Source organism: Piliocolobus tephrosceles, chromosome 7, assembly GCF_002776525.5.
Source record: "Piliocolobus tephrosceles isolate RC106 chromosome 7, ASM277652v3, whole genome shotgun sequence".
NCBI lineage: Eukaryota > Metazoa > Chordata > Mammalia > Primates > Cercopithecidae > Piliocolobus > Piliocolobus tephrosceles.
In genome coordinates this window covers 52,651,891-52,668,664 of record NC_045440.1, presented here as the reverse complement: position 1 = coordinate 52,668,664, position 16,774 = coordinate 52,651,891, and the positions used below count along the sequence as shown (strand labels likewise).

General features: G+C 39.8%; 1 protein-coding gene across 10 annotated transcripts in view; it reads left to right on the top strand.

Moving 5' to 3' along the window:
* The first annotated feature begins 4,672 nt into the window (after positions 1–4,672).
* Positions 4,673–16,774, top strand: part of PCMTD1 (protein-L-isoaspartate (D-aspartate) O-methyltransferase domain containing 1) — an 82,072-nt gene continuing 69,970 nt past the window's right edge. For 6 of the 10 annotated variants that reach the window (XR_002724860.2, XR_002724861.2, XM_023184220.2 and 3 more), the window contains exon 1: positions 4,673–4,932. Coding sequence is in view for 1 of the 10 variants with exons in the window: in XM_023184218.1 (XP_023039986.1) it covers positions 4,748–4,932 (185 nt within the window). In the remaining 9 variants the exon portion in view is untranslated. The remainder of the gene's footprint in view (positions 4,933–16,774) is intronic. The other 4 variants (XM_023184218.1, XM_023184221.2, XM_023184224.3 and 1 more) reach the window with 4 other exon arrangements.

Below are 16,774 nucleotides of genomic sequence, written 5' to 3'. Positions count from 1 at the left end.
TTATCATTTCAGTGCCTGGACTTACTACTGTGGTTCAGTATCTGACCAAGGAAGATAGGCTTACTGACCAAAGCCTTTTTCATCTTCATTTCAGAATTCAAATGTCATACTTAAAAAAACACATACATACATATAATATGTACACACACACTCATAAATAAACACAGCAGACTCTGAAATGGTTTTACCTAACTACAGTAATAGTTATACACAGCATAATTTTTAGTTCTGATATAAGGTACTTGAGTCAGCTATATTTACATAAAAGTGAACACTTAAGTTTTGGCTCCTTGTTGCCTGTTGCATCCAACCTAATGACCATCAAAGTCTGGCTGCAGTCTACCTTTCTAGGCTTATCTCCTATTATCCTTTTTTGCATTCTATGTTCTAGCTAAAGCAGATTAATCTCTGCTCTTTGAAAACAAATGATCTATGTAAGCGTTATTCTTTTATATTCCATGTCCCTAAAATAACTGTTCTCTTTGTCTCCATAATTTAAAAATTCTATTCAAATTTCAAAGCTTGATTCAAATTTGATTTCTGCCATGGAATACTATGGAGCAATAGCATTTTATTTGTACCCTTACTACTATGTCAAGGGTCACTTTCCACCTTCTATTATTTGAATGTAAGTTTATTAAGACAGAAGCTACATCATGTATTATTTCAATATCCTCAGTATCTATCACAGTGTCAGAAAATGTTTATTGAACTTTAACAGATTCTTTAAAAAATATTAAATTTTACATATACATTAAAAATATGTTTATTCACAGTTTTGGTGCACTTAGTTTACAAGCAGAAGTTTTTCTTTTTCTCCACTCTATGATTCTGTTTTTTTTTTTTTTTAGCAGAATTTTTAATAAAGGAAAGATACCTACATAGATCGAGCACCATATAAGAGTAATTTTGTGAGTTAAAATTCACTTTTTGCTTACTGTCGACAATAAATTATAAATGCTTATTTTTCTAAAAGAAATTCATTTTGTTGATAATTTATATTTCCTTTTATTGGAAGGTTATCTTAGCATTGGAATCTATGTATTTGAGGGATTGTATGTGCAATTTAAGATACATTTAATCCTATTACTTGTCAAGTGACTATTTCAGAAATTACTGACCTTTTTAATACTGAAAATGAAATCTGCCTGTGCAGACTACATCCAATTAGAAACTAACTCCTGGGCTCAAGTAATCCTCCCACCTCAGCTTCTGGAATAGCTGGGACTACAGGAATGCATCACCACACTCAGGTATTTTTAAATTTTTTGTAGAGATGAGGTCTCACTATGTTGCTCAGGCTGATCTTGAAATCTTGTGACTTCTGAGCTCAAATGATTCTCCCTTCCTAAAGGACTGGGACTACAGTCATGAGCCACTGTGCCTGGCCAAAGACAATTCTCTTTAAGAGAGAAAATACTTCTGTTTTCGCTTTTTTTTTTTTTTTTTTTTTTTGCAGGGGGAGGGGGATGGTGAGGTGGGGAAGGTGATGAATTTAACTGTACTGAAAATGGTACAAGGAAATCAAACTGCAGAAGAAAACAGTACCATATTTAGTCAGATTTTAGTTTTGGGTTTTCCCCAGACATTGCAGGCCAAATTAGAGTTATGATGAGGAAATCCTTTCAGTCCTCAAGGACCAGACTTGGCTCTATAAAACATAACCAAGTCCCATTATACAACCTAGGTGTTAGGAAGCAACTACAGGTTTCAAGATAGATCTGGGCAACACGCAGACACCTCCATTTCTGAGGCTGAAGGAAACATGCACCACTGCTAACTGCCACACATATGAAAAATGTGAACTCCTAGCATGGTGAGAATAGCTGTATGCTGAATACCATTTAGTTTATAAGTAATTATTCGTTGAATACCTTACGCATTCAAATAACAGAGCACTTCTGATACAACAATGCTTCGGCCTACATAGTATTCTGAAAGGAGTCCCAAATAGCTCAATTTTACTTTGGGTATTTTCTGCTTAATAAAAAAAGTGAAGCAATCTGGTATGAAGAATTAAGTTACTACAGTGTTATTGCTGTTGTAAGGACCAAACTTACTGCAAGAATGTATCAAGAACTCTAGGAATATGTGTGTGGGCTATCTAAATTTATCAAAGTCTAAATAAATCTCTAAATGATTCTAGATGATAATTTAAAATTTAAATTACTCATTCAACAAATGCAGAGTATCAGTGTTGTAGCAGCCACTGTATCAGGCCCAGGAGAGAAATAGTGAGCATACTGGGTATGTGCTCAACTTTCATGACTACAATTTAGTAGGAAGACACACACAAGAAGCCGGGCGTGGTGGCTCATGCCTGTAATCCCAACACTTTGGGAGGCCGAGGCAGGTGGATCACTTGAGATCAGGAGTTGGAGGCCAGCCTGGCCAACATGGCAAAACCCCATCTCTACTAAAACTACAAAACTTAGCAGGGCGTGGCAGTGCGCTCCTGTGATCCTAGCTACTTGGGAGGCTGAGGCAGGAGAACTGCTTGAACCCGGGAGGCAGAGGTTGCAGTGAGCAGAGATCATACCACTGCACTCCAGCCTGGGCAACAGAGCAAAAGACTCTGTCTCTTAAAAAAAAAAAAAAAGTAAATTATGTGTGTAAGGTATGGACGCATAATCAGAAAAGATGTGAAGGTGGAGATGGGGTGTGCCTACCACAGGAAAATTACAGAGTTGATAGAGTGCTTTACTTGCTGTTGAACTACTCACCCACAAGAGTAGCATTTGGTCTTGTTTATTAAGAAGGTACTCACTAGTAGTCTTATTTAAAAAATGACCTTTGTTAAGCCACAGACGAGAAAAAAGGTCTAGAACCCTGAAAAATTCCCATAGCAGAAGGAAGACAGTAAAGGAAAATATGTTTTTAAAAAATGTAGAGAAAACAGGAGAAAAGGCTTTAAGAGTTGTTTAATCATTTTAGCTATTTTCCTTATTACCATTTGTACTTTTTTTGTTTATGGTAAGATGTTTTCATGTGCCAAAATTTCTGCTTGGATTAGCAGAAAACTCATCCTGTAAGATTGTTATATGATCCTGTAACGGTTAGGAGTGCCCTGGGTCCAGGCAGAAATCCAAAGATGGAGCTAATACGTGTGACCCGCAGCTCTACTCCAGAATGCAGATGAACAGATATTTTGAACAGTTCGGAGCTCAATGTCCACTGAATATGCACTCATACTTAAATAAAGTGAAGCTTTTGAGTTAAATGGCAGACTGCCTCAGCAACAATTTTGCTCTTGTTTTCAAGTTCTTATTTCGTGATTTGAAGCTTTTGACCTTGCTAGCATGTTCTTTCTGAACGCTTTTGCAGATGGTTGGTTATGGTGGGAAGCAGTAGCCCTAGCGTAAAGACGTTCTAATTCTAACTTACCTTAGGTAACCTATAAGGATAGCTTGCATTCACTCTCATACTTGAAAATCAAAACCCAACAGAATTCACATGATGGAAGCAAATCATGCCACAACCTACTATTAGAGACTGGAGAGAAACGCACAAAGATTAATGAACAAGAAAGAACAACACTTCAAAAATTACAGTACTTGGAAAAGACATGCCTTTATGTACACTAAAACTAACTGAAAAAAATTAAATGCAGTTTGCTAGGAGTCTTACAAGTATGAACAGCATGTTCACTGCTTAGGATCCTTAGTGGCAGTGTTTTCCCGGCTCGCCTGCCCCTATGTCTCCTTTCCTCTTCTGGACTTTTTTCTTTCCTTGAGATGGAGTTTCCTTCTTGTCGCCCAGGCTGGAGTGCAATGGTGCCACCTCAGCACTACAACCTCCGACTCCCAGGTTCAAGAGATTCTTCTGCCTCAGCCTCTGGAGTTGCTGGGACTACAGGTGCGTGCCGCCACACCCGGCTAATTTTTGTATTTTCAGTAGAGACGGGGTTTCACCACGTAGGCCTAGGCCAGGCTGGTCCCGAACTCTTGATTGACCTCAGGGTGATCCCCCCCCCCCCGCCTCCCAAAGTGCTGGGATTACAGGCGTGAGGCACTCCGCCCAGCCCTCTTCTCGACTTTCCATCCCTCCTCCTCAACACCCTTTCCTTCTGGAAATGGGTTTTGGGGTTGTTAACCAAGCCCAGGGAAACTTGCGTGGCCCAGCATCTTCCGTCCGCTGCAGGAGAAGCACACGCCCCAGCCTCGGGTCAGCAAGACGCGAAAAGGCGGCAACTCCGGGCGTCCCGGAGCTGAGGCCCGAGGGCGCCTGACAGGCAGGGCGGGGCACAGGCGGCGGGAGTGCATACGACGGGCGCTGGGGGGAACTTCTGGACGTCAAAGGGCTACTAAAAAACCGCACAGTCTTCAGCCTTCGCTCTTCACCTAAGCCAGTGAGCGCCCTCCGCAAAGCCTCTGTGGCGGTAACCATTGGGGGTTCGCCTCCAAACCCAGGAATACACCTCAAAAACGCTCCCACACCGTAGGACACTGTCCTTCAACACAAAGGGGACCCTGTGGCTAGGCCCCGACACTCCGTAGCTCTGCGACCACTGAAAGCCTGCACCCCCTCGCTGGTGCGCGAACGTGGAAATGGAGGGTGGAGACTTGGAGGCCATGTTCTCGCGGGATTTCCCCTACAGCCGTCGTCTTCTGGCCCGTCAAGGCCTCGCGTTGTTTGGACTTGGGGGTGGAGAGAGCCCTGAGGGGGCGGGACCAGATGGGGGTGTCTCCCGGCCTTGTTGACTTTGGCGTCGGCGGGGAGCTATCCCCGTGCCCGTGGCTCTCTGCGCATGCCCTGTACCCGGCGGCTCCGGAGGCTGGGACGCTCTGGCTGCTCCAGTCGCGGGTACGGGCCCCGCCTCTCCCCTCGGCGGTGGCGTCCGTGTTGTTGTTATTGTAGTGGTGGCGGCGTCTGGCTGCTGTGGACCCCGCCGAGTCCTAGCGTCTGGCCTGCGCGCCGCTGCCCGCGCCACAGGTAACGCCGCCGCCAGCGGGGGTTCGGGGTCGTGGGGTGTGCGTGTGCCGCGTGCTGTGGCCGGGCGGGCGACTGGGATACGCTCGGAGGCTAGCGAGCCACGGGGACGGCAGCCGAGAGTCGGGGGCAGGGGGACTTAAGGGCAGGCAGGTCGGGGGCCGGGAAACGGAGGGGCTGCGGGGCAGGTTGAGGGAGGGACAGACCGGGGGCGGAGGACTCGAGAGGTCGGAGAGTCGAAAGGGGCCCAGCGAAGCCTGGAGGTCGGGAGCCGGGGTCCCTGGAGCCCAGGAGGTCGGGGGCCCCAGGGAGGCCGGAGAGCCGCGTAGTCAGACCCGTCCTTCGGCTCTGACCTGGGCTTGGGGACCAGAGTCCCGAGGCTGGCGTCGTGAGATGCACGCGGGCCCCTTAGGGCCGTTTTGGATCCGCCCAGTGACTTCTGTTGTTTTGGTTTTGGAGGAAGAGAATCCAATCTACGTAGGCTCGGGGAAGCCTCGGGGGCTGGGAGGGGACTGAGAGGTTATAGCAGGCGCCCAGGGCTCTTTTTGTGTTTGTGAGCGTCTACTACCGTTCAGGAGAAGTGCTGTGCCCGCGTTTTGCTTGGGGGATTTCAGACACCGGCATGGAGAGGACCCACGGGGAGAACCCGAGGGAGTAATTTTGCAAATCCAAGATTTTTTGGAACTTCTATAATTTTGTTTTCGTGTGTGCTCTTTTTAGAATCGAGAAACCAGAGCTATATTTTTAACATTACAAATCAGAAGAATGTGCTAGGGAGGAAAAAGTATGCGTTTAGCAGTGTTTTTCCCCCATTTATTATTATTTTTTAATTACGAAAGTACTGCATGCTCTTTGAGAAAAAATGAAGCAGCCAAACAATGAAGAAACCTGCCCTCTCTCCAGCCCTTTCCCGCATATTTCCCGTTCTTACTACCTAGGTTAGCCAGTCTCCAAGTGTGGTGGGTAGTTATTCAGAATTTTTTTTTCTGTGCATTTAATGAGTGTGCTTTAGAAACAAGATTGGGATCATATATAGTACAGTATAACGTATTATTAGCCAACAATGCATCATGGATATTCCTCCATTTTATTACTCCCCTCATTCTTTTTGAAAACATTATTACTGTGTATTAGAGAATCCAATCTACGTAGGCTCGGGGAAGGCTTTTCTTTATTGTTAAACATGGTTGCCAAGTTTTCAGTAATCAGTAGCTTTGAAAAGGGGTACAAGCCAATATTTTGAAACAGTGTGGCAAAACTTTCAGAATGTTGGAGGCCCGACGAGATTACTTTCGTATTAAGCAGATTGAGTAATAATGTTTACATACTGCTTAACGGTAGTTTACATGAGGCTGGATGACTCTGTAAAACATAAAGTTGCTGAATTAGTTTACTTTTTGTTTTTTTTGAGTTCATATTTTCGAAGTAAATTTTAATTCCATATGGTCAGTTGAACACTTGTAATTACTTTAACATGAAGTAGCTAATATGTGAAGGAAAGGTAAGGTAGGAAAGATAGAAAGCTAGTGGCCCTAGCCTGAGACAAAAAAAAAAAGCAACAGGGATTAAATATTTTGGTAAGTAAGCCATAGGGAGTAAACTGGAAGTGGAAGGGTGATACTGCGCTGCCTACTATTAAGTAAGACAGAAAAATAGGTAATCCCCATTGCATGCTGTATTTCTGTGTGCAGAAGAGCTGGAGGCTTTGTTAATTTAATCACTAGCCTGTATTTATTAAAAATGTACTGTGTCCATCTTGGTGCTAGCTTCCAGGGAAAGAACAACTGAGGAAGATAATCACGAACAACGTCAGGTTCTAAACATGCATAGCCTGAAATTTTAAGCCAAATTGTTTAGTATTTTATTATTTAGAAACTGCTTGAAAGGAATAAAATATATCCGTGACATTTTAGTTATTTTTGGTGATAATACGCTCATATATTTCTCATAACAACAACATAACTTCTCATTCTATAGAGTAATAAACAGAAGCTTTGAGAGAGAAAACTGCTCAAGATCCCACTGCCTTTTTTTTTTTTTTTTTTTTTTTTTTTTGGTAATAGTGCATGTTTATATTCAGGAGTACTTAATCCAAGAACCTGTGTTTTGTGCTCTTGTTTTACCTCCTGTGAATGAAAACTGCCTTATAAAATTGTTGCTCTTACGGTTTTTTTTCTGCTTTCTTTGAAATGTTCCTCACAAAATAACTACGTGAATATAATCACATGCATTTAAAATAGTCTAGAGAATATAGTGTGAAACGATAATGGTATTTTTTTAGATGAGGTTTCTGGTGGCATATTACTAAAATTTTAAACTCCTTGATCTTATGCTGTTAACCAAGAAGATGGGGATTTGTGTTACTTTAGACACTGCTGGGTGCCATGGTAAATTGGGATATTATTGTAAACTGTAGCTCTCAGCTGCGTATTCCTTACAAACTCGGAAGGATAATCTCACATCAGTAAACATTTTTATGAATGTAGTTGAACTTGTTGTAAACTAATGTGCTGGAAAGAATACCAAGAGGGCCCTAAAAAAGTCTAAAAAGATTAAAATTTACTTATATCATTCTTGGTATTTAAAAATATTTGGTAGTCCCTTAAAATGCATAATGACAGTCATAATATTGTGGTTTATTAATCTTTTTTCATTTTCTTTTCTTTTCTTTCTTTTTTTTTTTTTGAGGCGGAGTCTCGCTCTGTCGACGGGGCTGGAGTGCAGTGGCTGGATCTCAGCTCACTGCAAGCTCCGCCTCCCGGGTTTACACCATTCTCCTGCCTCAGCCTCCCATGTAGCTGGGACTACAGGCGCCCGCCACCTCGCCCGGCTAGTTTTTGTATTTTTAGTAGAGACGGGGTTTCACCGTGTTAGCCAGGATGGTCTGGATCTCCTGACCTCGTGATCCGCCCGTCTCGGCCTCCCAAAGTGCTGGGATTACAGGCTTGAGCCACCGCGCCCGGCCTCATTTTCCACTAGATGTGGCAACTACATAGTTGGAAGAAATGTGCTGGCCAGGCGTGGTGGCTCACGCTTGTAATCCTAGCACTTTGGGAGGCCGAGGCAGGTGGATCATCTGAGGTCAGGAGTTCGAGTCCAACCTGGCCAACATGGTGAAACCCTGTCTCTACTAAAAATACAAAAATTGGCCGGGCGCAGTGGCTCAAGCCTGTAATTCCAGCGCTTGGGAGGCCGAGACGGGCGGATCACGAGGTCAGGAGATCGAGACCATCCTGGCTAACACGGTGAAACCCCGTCTCTACTAAAAAATACAAAAAACTAGCCGGGCCAGGTGGCGGGCGCCTGTAGTCCCAGCTACTCAGGAGGCTGAGGCAGGAGAATGGCTTAAACCCGGGAGGCGGAGCTTGCAGTGAGCTGAGATCCGGCCACTGCACTCCAGCCTGGGCGACAGAGCGAGACTCCGTCTGAAAAAAAAAAAAAAAAAAAATACAAAAATTAACTGAGCATGGTGGTGGGCACCTGTAATCCCAGCTACTCGGGAGGCTGAGGCAGGAGAGTTGCTTGAACCTGGGAGTAGGAGTTGCAGTGAGCCAAGATCGCTCCACTTCACTCCAGCTTGGGCAAAAGAGTGAGATTCTGTCTCAAAAATAAATAAATAAATAAATAAATAGGACAAATACTAAAATTAATAAAGCATGGTAACTTAACATTGGATGTTGGATGTGAGTGGCTTTTATAGTTAGGTGACACAGAAATATTTCAGCCCCCTAAAGACGCTTTTAGAATATGGTAAGAGTTTTCAGCTGTTGAAGTGGGGAAGGGTTGGGAATCGAACACTATGTGTATGTATAATCGCAAAACTTAATGAGAGAGATTGCTGATGGGAAGAAATAGTGTATTTTCCAATTTAACCTGAAAATCCTTTTTGAAACATATATGCACGGGTAGCCAGAAATAAATCAACTTTATGTCTTGATACAAGACATGCATCATGTATGGTTTCTAGAGCTTAAAATATTCTTGGGGCTTAAACACTAATTTGCACAAAACACTCTTCTGTGTTTTCTACTGAGCACTCTTCAGTAACTTGCAGACTCTTAAAAACCTTTTATGATAATCATATTATCAATTGGTGAAGTCAGTTCAGTTTATAATCTAAAGTTATAATGAGCATTGAAAGAGCTGCAGAATGTGAAATGCTGTGAAGGTCTGTCTTGGTGACTTTCACAAACTGGCACCTCCAACTCACCCTTGGGGCGTTTGTTCATTTTTCTCTCTCACTTCCTGAATTTCAGATAGGTGTTGCCTTTAGGTGTTACCTTAGGTTTAGTTCTTTTCCTTTTTAGAATTTGTTCTCTCCTTTGGCAATCCCACACAGATCCATGGTTTCAGCTGCTCATTCCCCACACCCTCTTTGCTGAGGCTTCCAATTCTGTATCATCGGCCTTATTTTAATTCCTAAGCTTCAGATTTACCAACGTTGTTCTCCCTGATTAACTTAGTAGCTGTAATTTTGTAATCTTGAATCAGTAGATTCAGAATTAAACTTCTTTTGCAAGCCTGATTCTTCTTCCTTGTTTATATTAATGACCTTAGCATTTTCTTAGTCATCTAGACTCAAAATCAAAAGGTCATCCTTGTTTCTTCTCTCTCTCCTTTTCTTAGATTTTTTTTTTTTTTGGTCATCTTACTGCATTGTGGTTCCTGATTTCTCTTATCTGTTTTCAGTTCTTCCAGCAGCCATATACACAGCAAGAGACATTAATCTCTTGGTTTGCCATTCATTGTGAATACTGCTTATTAATTGTCCTAGTCCTAAATGTAGTCCCGATCAGGTTCCCTGCCTGATGACAAGCAAACAAAACAAACCCACTTGGGTGTTGTTATGTCAGTCAATGTGCTGAATCCTTTGTTCTCTTGTGGTCATTGTAATTTATATTATCCCCATTCTACAGGTGAAGAAATTGGAACTTCGTGATCTTGAAGGAGTTGTTAGTAGGTAAAAGAGCTGGAATTTGAATCCCAACCATGTCTTCTTGCAAGTCTGTGTTCTTGACCACTGCGCCTCTGCCGAGTGGCTCCTGATCCACTCTGGAAGAAAGCCTGAGTTCCTCAGTGTTCCCTTTCAAAACTGCATTATTTGACTTCAGTGTCTCTTTCAAAACTTATTTCTTGTTTTAGTTAAACTTTAAGTTACATTCTTTATGTTCCAGCAGCTGTTCCAAAAAGAATATAAACTTCAGTTTTACTTTACTTTTTTTGTTTCTCATGCATTTCCATTTCTTGGAATTTTTGTCTTTCTCCCATCTCTGCCTTTAGGAGTCCTCCATGTAAAAGTCTAGTTTATACAGCGTACACCATATTTCCCTAGAGCCCCCACCTCCCAGTCTGTGTAGTATAGTAGTAAAATCTCCTGCACATTCATACAGCTGTTTAACCTGTGGTGATACTTTTTACTCTAAATTTGTTTTGAGTACTCTAACAGTTGTAATTGGATTATATAAGATGCTTGAGGCACAAACTATGTCTACTGTTCCTTGTGTCTTCCAATGGGTGCTCAGGAAGTATGGGTAAATAAGTATGAAAATGATCCCTGGTAAACTACCCCTTTCAATGGTATTTAAGCAGTATATTTGATTTTAGTTTCTCTCTCTCTCTCTCACACACACACACACACACACACACACACACACACACACTAGCTTGTTAGAGTTTTTAATTGTGTGTGTCCATAACAGAACTAAATTTCTTGTGGGCTATCATGAATTCTTTGTTTTCAGATTATAAGGTAATTATGTTGTTTATTTAAGACAGATCAGTGTTGTTTTTCTATGTGCGCATATCCTTTCTTGGTACTGTATATAAATTAAAAAAAAAAAATGATTTACCATGTGAATTATTTTCTGTGCTGTTGAGTCAGACAAGTTTTCTAATGAGTGTAATATTCTCATAAACTCTCTGATCTTACAGTTTCTTTAAGCTTACATAGATGTGAAAGATAGAGTACAACTCTGTCTATATTTTAGTATTGTTTTATTTCTTTTGGTGATATCAGGAAGCTTCAATTGTACAATCAGCTGAAATGCCCTCACACAGGTTATACATAATTCTTACGTTGCTGAAGAGTTCATATGAAATTTCAGACTTTCTTAAAATAATCTATCGATGTTAATGGTTATCATGCAGAAGTTACAGTTTTTTCTTATATCTGCCATTGCACCCTGTATTGTTTTTAGTTTGGCTAACTAATAAGTAATTATTCTTGCTTTATAAAGTAAAACTATAATTCTGTTAGGAATTGTGAACGTGGGATACCTTGGTGATGGGAAGAGACATTTTCTTTTTGGAATGTTAAAATGCATGCTCATAAAGGAATGAGACAGATTCTCAGACTAATCCATTTGTAGTCTACCTGCCTTTAGCTTTATAAAATATTAATCATAAATAGTTCTTTGAAGATACAAGTGTAAGGGAGTTTAAAATAATTAACTGACTTTAAAAATAGGTAATATAGTCACATGTTTCAAATTTTAAGTGATATAAAAAATATATAAACTGAAAATGTGTCTTCAACAGCCTCCCATTTTCCCCCTGGGAAGTAGTCACTTATCTCTAGAATGATATAATAGAAACATTTTATTTGTGTGTACAAAGAAATATGAATAAATTTCTTTTTCTTTCCACATACGTAAAGATGAGATACACTGCTGTTTTTCACTTGGATTTTCACATGACAATGAGGAGATAAAGAACTACTTCATTCTTAAAAAAAATTTCAGCCTCAGAGTATATTATATATAGCTACAGCTATAGATTGTATATCAATTATAATTGATTTAACTATATTGCCTACAAATGAGCATTTAGTTTCTGACTATTACATCCATTGTGGCAACACTTTGAAGGAAGAAAAGTAAAAAGTAGGTCATCTTTCCTTGTAGGGGAAAATAAAGTTTGAAAGCCGAAATGGGCTTTTTGGTTCCTTTTCTGACTTGATGATTAGTGTGTAAGTGAATGGAGAGAACTATGGGGTTATGCGAAGACATTTGCTAGAATCCATAATTGACAGTTGAGTTGGAAGAGTTGGGATGGTAGTGGTGATGGGTAGCAGCTGCCATGACAAATGATCCACTCTGGGCAAGGGTCAGCCCTGCATTTATTAGTCGTTCAGTGTTTAGAAATGATACCTGGGATCTGGAGTTTGGTGTCTGGATCTGTGGCCTATGCTGGTATATTTAACATAGGAAACCTATTCAGGGGTTGAATTTAGATCCCTTTGTGTCATCTAGAAGGAAATGTCATGGCCTACAATATTTTATGTGGTCATTAATCTTTTTATTGAAAAATGATTGTGTATACAGAAACAAGATTTAAATTACTAAATTAAATGAAGTTAAACAAGCAGGCCCCCATCATCCGTGTCTGCTCCTCATGGTTTGCTGGGGTAATGGTTTTTTGACAGTTTGGTATGAATCCTTTCAGACTTGCATATAAACAGAAACAGTATATTCATGCATATTAAAAATGTCAGTCAGAATTCTGTTGAATAACAAGTAAATGGAATGAATGTAAAAGTCAGAATCTTGAACAAGAGAAGAAGGTGTTGGTAGGATACCAGGTAAATATATAGTGAATGTTCTTTGATTCCTTTAGATCCAAGGGGGCTGTAAATACACACTGTTATTGTGTAAACTGTACTACCTATTTAGCCTATGTAGCTAGTTTTATCAAGTATTTCTGCAGATCATTTAAGGTTTCTCAAGCTATATATATATATATATATATATATATATATATATATATTTAATAGTGGCATATAATTTACTGAATAATGATATATTCTCTTTATTTTCCAGACATTCTATGCTAAATTTGGGATTTGAGTGTTTTTTTTTTTTTTTTGTCTTTTTTTGAGACAGGGTCTTGCTGTATCGCCCAACTCGGAGTGCAGTAGTGCAATCTCGGCTCACTGCAACCTCCACCTCCTGACCTCGAGCAATCCTCCCACCTCAACCTCCCCAGTAGCTGGGATTACAGGCTTGTGCCACTATGCTTGGCTGATGTGTTTTTTTCTTTCATTTTTTGTAGAGATAGGCATCTCAGTGTGTTGCCCAGGCTTGTCTCAAAACTCGTGGGCTCAAGCCATCCTCCTGCCTGGTCCTCCCAAAGTGGATTAGAGGAGTGAGCCACCTTGCCCGACCTCATGTCTTTTATTTTTAGGGTGGTATGTGTATGCTGCCTACGTTCATATGGTTTAGATTTATTTTTAACAGTGGTTCATTTGCACTGACCCATTTCTGAGCTCCTGTGATTCTCTCTTTGGTCAATTATACTTTCCTAGATATTGTGAACATAATAAGTAAAAGCTCATTTATTTGATTTTGCTTTTTTCCCTGTATAACAGCAGTAAAAATTTATTGTGGAAAGACTAGAAAATACGGATAAAGAAAAGGAGAAACAGGTTAACAGGGATGTTATCATCTAGGACTTGTATGGTTTTTAATTCTGAGGGAACTCTGTGTTAATGAAAACACCATGAGAAATGTCCAGCTTTATGTCTTGCTGCCATATAAGGCAGATGCATTTGGTGATAGTAGAATGGAAAATGTGAGTGCTTGCATTTTCTCTGACCTGGATGCATCTCTGCTAGGAAGTGGTGCTTTAAGTAACCAAGGTTGTGGTAAGGCCTTGGCTTAACATTATTAGGGGATTTCTACATTTATACAGCCAAGCACATGGATGTTTAGGTATTGGTTATGGGAGCCACAGGTGTGCTGGTGGGTGGATCAGTCAGTGCGTCTCTATCACTGCTACTGCGTAAGTAGTACAGAGGTTTTGTTCTGATTACGTATCATTATATCTTTGTAGTCCATATTTAAAATACTGGGCCTTGATAGAAGGAACTATTTAGAAATGTCATAGCTCAAAAAGCAAATGCAAAACAGTCTTTGTTTTAGAAGGATGGTTTATCTCTGTTACTCCTGTAAGTCTTGGTATTCTAAATTTTCATGTTTTCATTGTAGTCTCTTGGTGGCTAGAGCAGATTTAAAATTTTCTGGTCAGTCTTCATACTCAACTGTATAAAAACAAATTTTGGAACATGCAAAGGCAGCCACTCTAATTATAGTTTCAAGGAAAAGCCTACCAGTGTTCTATACTGATTTAACATGCATTGTAAATCCCATTGTGAAAGAATTATTTTAAATACATCTAAACCATTTTAATGGGCTTGACTTTTCCCTGTAAATAGAGTAATTTGAACCTTTATTTTTTTATGAACCAGAGAAATTAGAAATGGAAAGATTTAGTTATTTCTACAATGATCTATATAAATATCTGTGAATTGTAACCATTCATGCAGTTGATTTGGCTTTAAAGGAAAGGGAGGTAATCCCCTTGGACTTAAAGTAGTTTAATTACCTCATTATTTATGACAAAAAGGCTTTATATAAGCTTTTTTTGTTGTTGTTGTTAAGGACTTGTTTAGTTATGACTGTCTAGTAATCACTGGTTTTATTGTATCTAGGCAGCACTTAATAAAATTAATTCACTTCACACTAATATATGTATGTGTGTGTACATGTGTGTGTATACACTAATATATGTATGTGTGTATATTCACATAGAATATAATATAAATGGCATTCCCTGTACTGCTTCAGGAAAACTGACACTTTCTGTGGGAATAGTGCTTCCTGGCATTTTGTAGTCAGCATGAGACTCTGTTAAATTTGATATTTTTCACATTTTCATGTAACTTTGCGTCTTGTCAAAGAGATAGGAAAGTACTGTTAAACTCCTATTTTATAGATGCATGAACTGAGATTCAAAGTGACTTCAATTTCCTCAATCTGCTTTATTTTCTATAAAATGATGGTATCAGACTCAGCAATCAACAGTGTTGAAAGACACAGGGTTTAATGTGAGATAGATCTAGAACTCAACCCCAGTTTTGCCTCCTGCTAGCTGTAAAAGTTTAAGGAAGTTATTTAATCCCTTTCCTTCGTTTCCCATCCCTAAAAGTAATGCTGTTACAAGAAATGTTAGGAAGAGTGAAATGAGTTAATATACTTAAAACACCTAAAAGCTTTATGCTGTAAAGTACTTAATGGTAGTTGCACTAATAATCAGTAATAAAGGTTATATATTATTTTGTGAGTCATATGCTACTTTTCAGAGATTATGAGATCAATTAACACTTGATAGAAAGTGATGGACCTAACCTAGAAGCAATATCCACTTTCAGTAGAGGCCAAACTTAGACTTATAACCTCATGGTCTCTTACTAATATTGTAGGTAGTGAGTGAGGAGTTAACAATAACAACAAAAGGCCTAGGAAAAGCAAGGAGAATGTGTCCTATATAGTCAGGGACAGACTGTGGAGTCACCTTAGACCCAACATAGTTGTGTGTAAAATAAAGCAGATTTGAATCATCTAGTCACACAAAAAAGAAACGAGAAATTACTGCAGTGAGAGAGCAAAGCAGTTCCAGATGGTGGAATGCTTTTACTGTGTGTGTTGGTCTCTGAGGTGCTCCTGGCATACCATTATCATAATATTCCTCATAATGACCCTGAGCCACTAAGAAGTGGTTGAGTTATGTTGGATAATTCGCTAAGACTGTAGAACTAATACATTATATAAAGACTTTCATTAGTTTGTTTTTAATCTTTGGAACTTAAAGGAGTATTTTTCAGTGACCAGTAATGTTAATTTGTTTTACTCGGTGCTAGATAAAAATTATTAAATTTATGTACATTATTTCATTTGATTCTTAAAACTAAGGTAGGTCATAGAAAGGTTAATGGCCAATGGTAAAATAAAGGCTATGAGTTCAGACTTTCATGAATATGTTTGATTCTGGGTCTCTTTCTCATTGTTACCCCAAAGCTTATTTAAAGGTCAGGGCCTGCTTATTTCTTTTCGTACCCTTTTCTTTAGTGCCTTCTACTGTGGGAGCATTAAGAAAATCAGATCCTGCTCCTAAATGTGTTAATCTTTTTATTATCTAGTGTATCTTCACATTCATTTTTTTGTGATACACAAAAGTCATTTACCTGTAGGGGTATCTGTTTTTAAAAGGATGCTCCCTCTTGAGCCCAACCTGGAATCCTCCTGCATTGAAGTGACAGTTTTGAATCTGCTACTATATCCTGTTGGATGCCAACAGCTAAGAAAAGGTATGGACCATCATATACAGGGTCTTACTCTATTGAACTGAACTTCTGTAAGCACTCAGGATGAATCTGTATGGTAGCTTTCTACTATCCTAAAAGTAAGGTCAGGAATTAGGAATGAACTGTAAACAGTTTTAAACTTGAAGTTTAAATTCAAGTTTAAATACAAACTTGAAGTTTGTATTTAGGCACAATTTCTAGAGTAAGATACTAGAAATTATGAAAACTTGGCCGGGCGCGATTGCTTATGCCTGTAGTCTCAGCACCTTGGGAGGCCGAGGTGGGCGGATCACAAGGTCAAGAGATCGAGACCATCCTGGCCAACATGGTGAAACCTTGTCTCTACTAAAGATATAAGAAGATTAGCTGAGTGTGATGATGCTGAGTGTGGTAGCTGTAATTCAGCTACTTGAGAGACTGAGACAGGAGAATCGCTTGAACCCAGGAGACAGAGGTTGCAGTGAGCCGAGATCATACCCCTGCACTCCAGCCTGGTGACAGAACAAGACTCCATCTCAAAAAAAAAAAAAAAAAAAAAAGAAATTATGAAAACTTTTTTGTGTGAAACTGTTCTCAGATGTTGGGACTGAGCATACTCTTTTTTTTTTTTTTTTTTTTTGTAAAAACGAGGAAAATGATTGTGTGGCTTGATAATTACCATACCAGACACTTGATAGTTTTATTTTTTGCAGTGTTTCCAGTTGC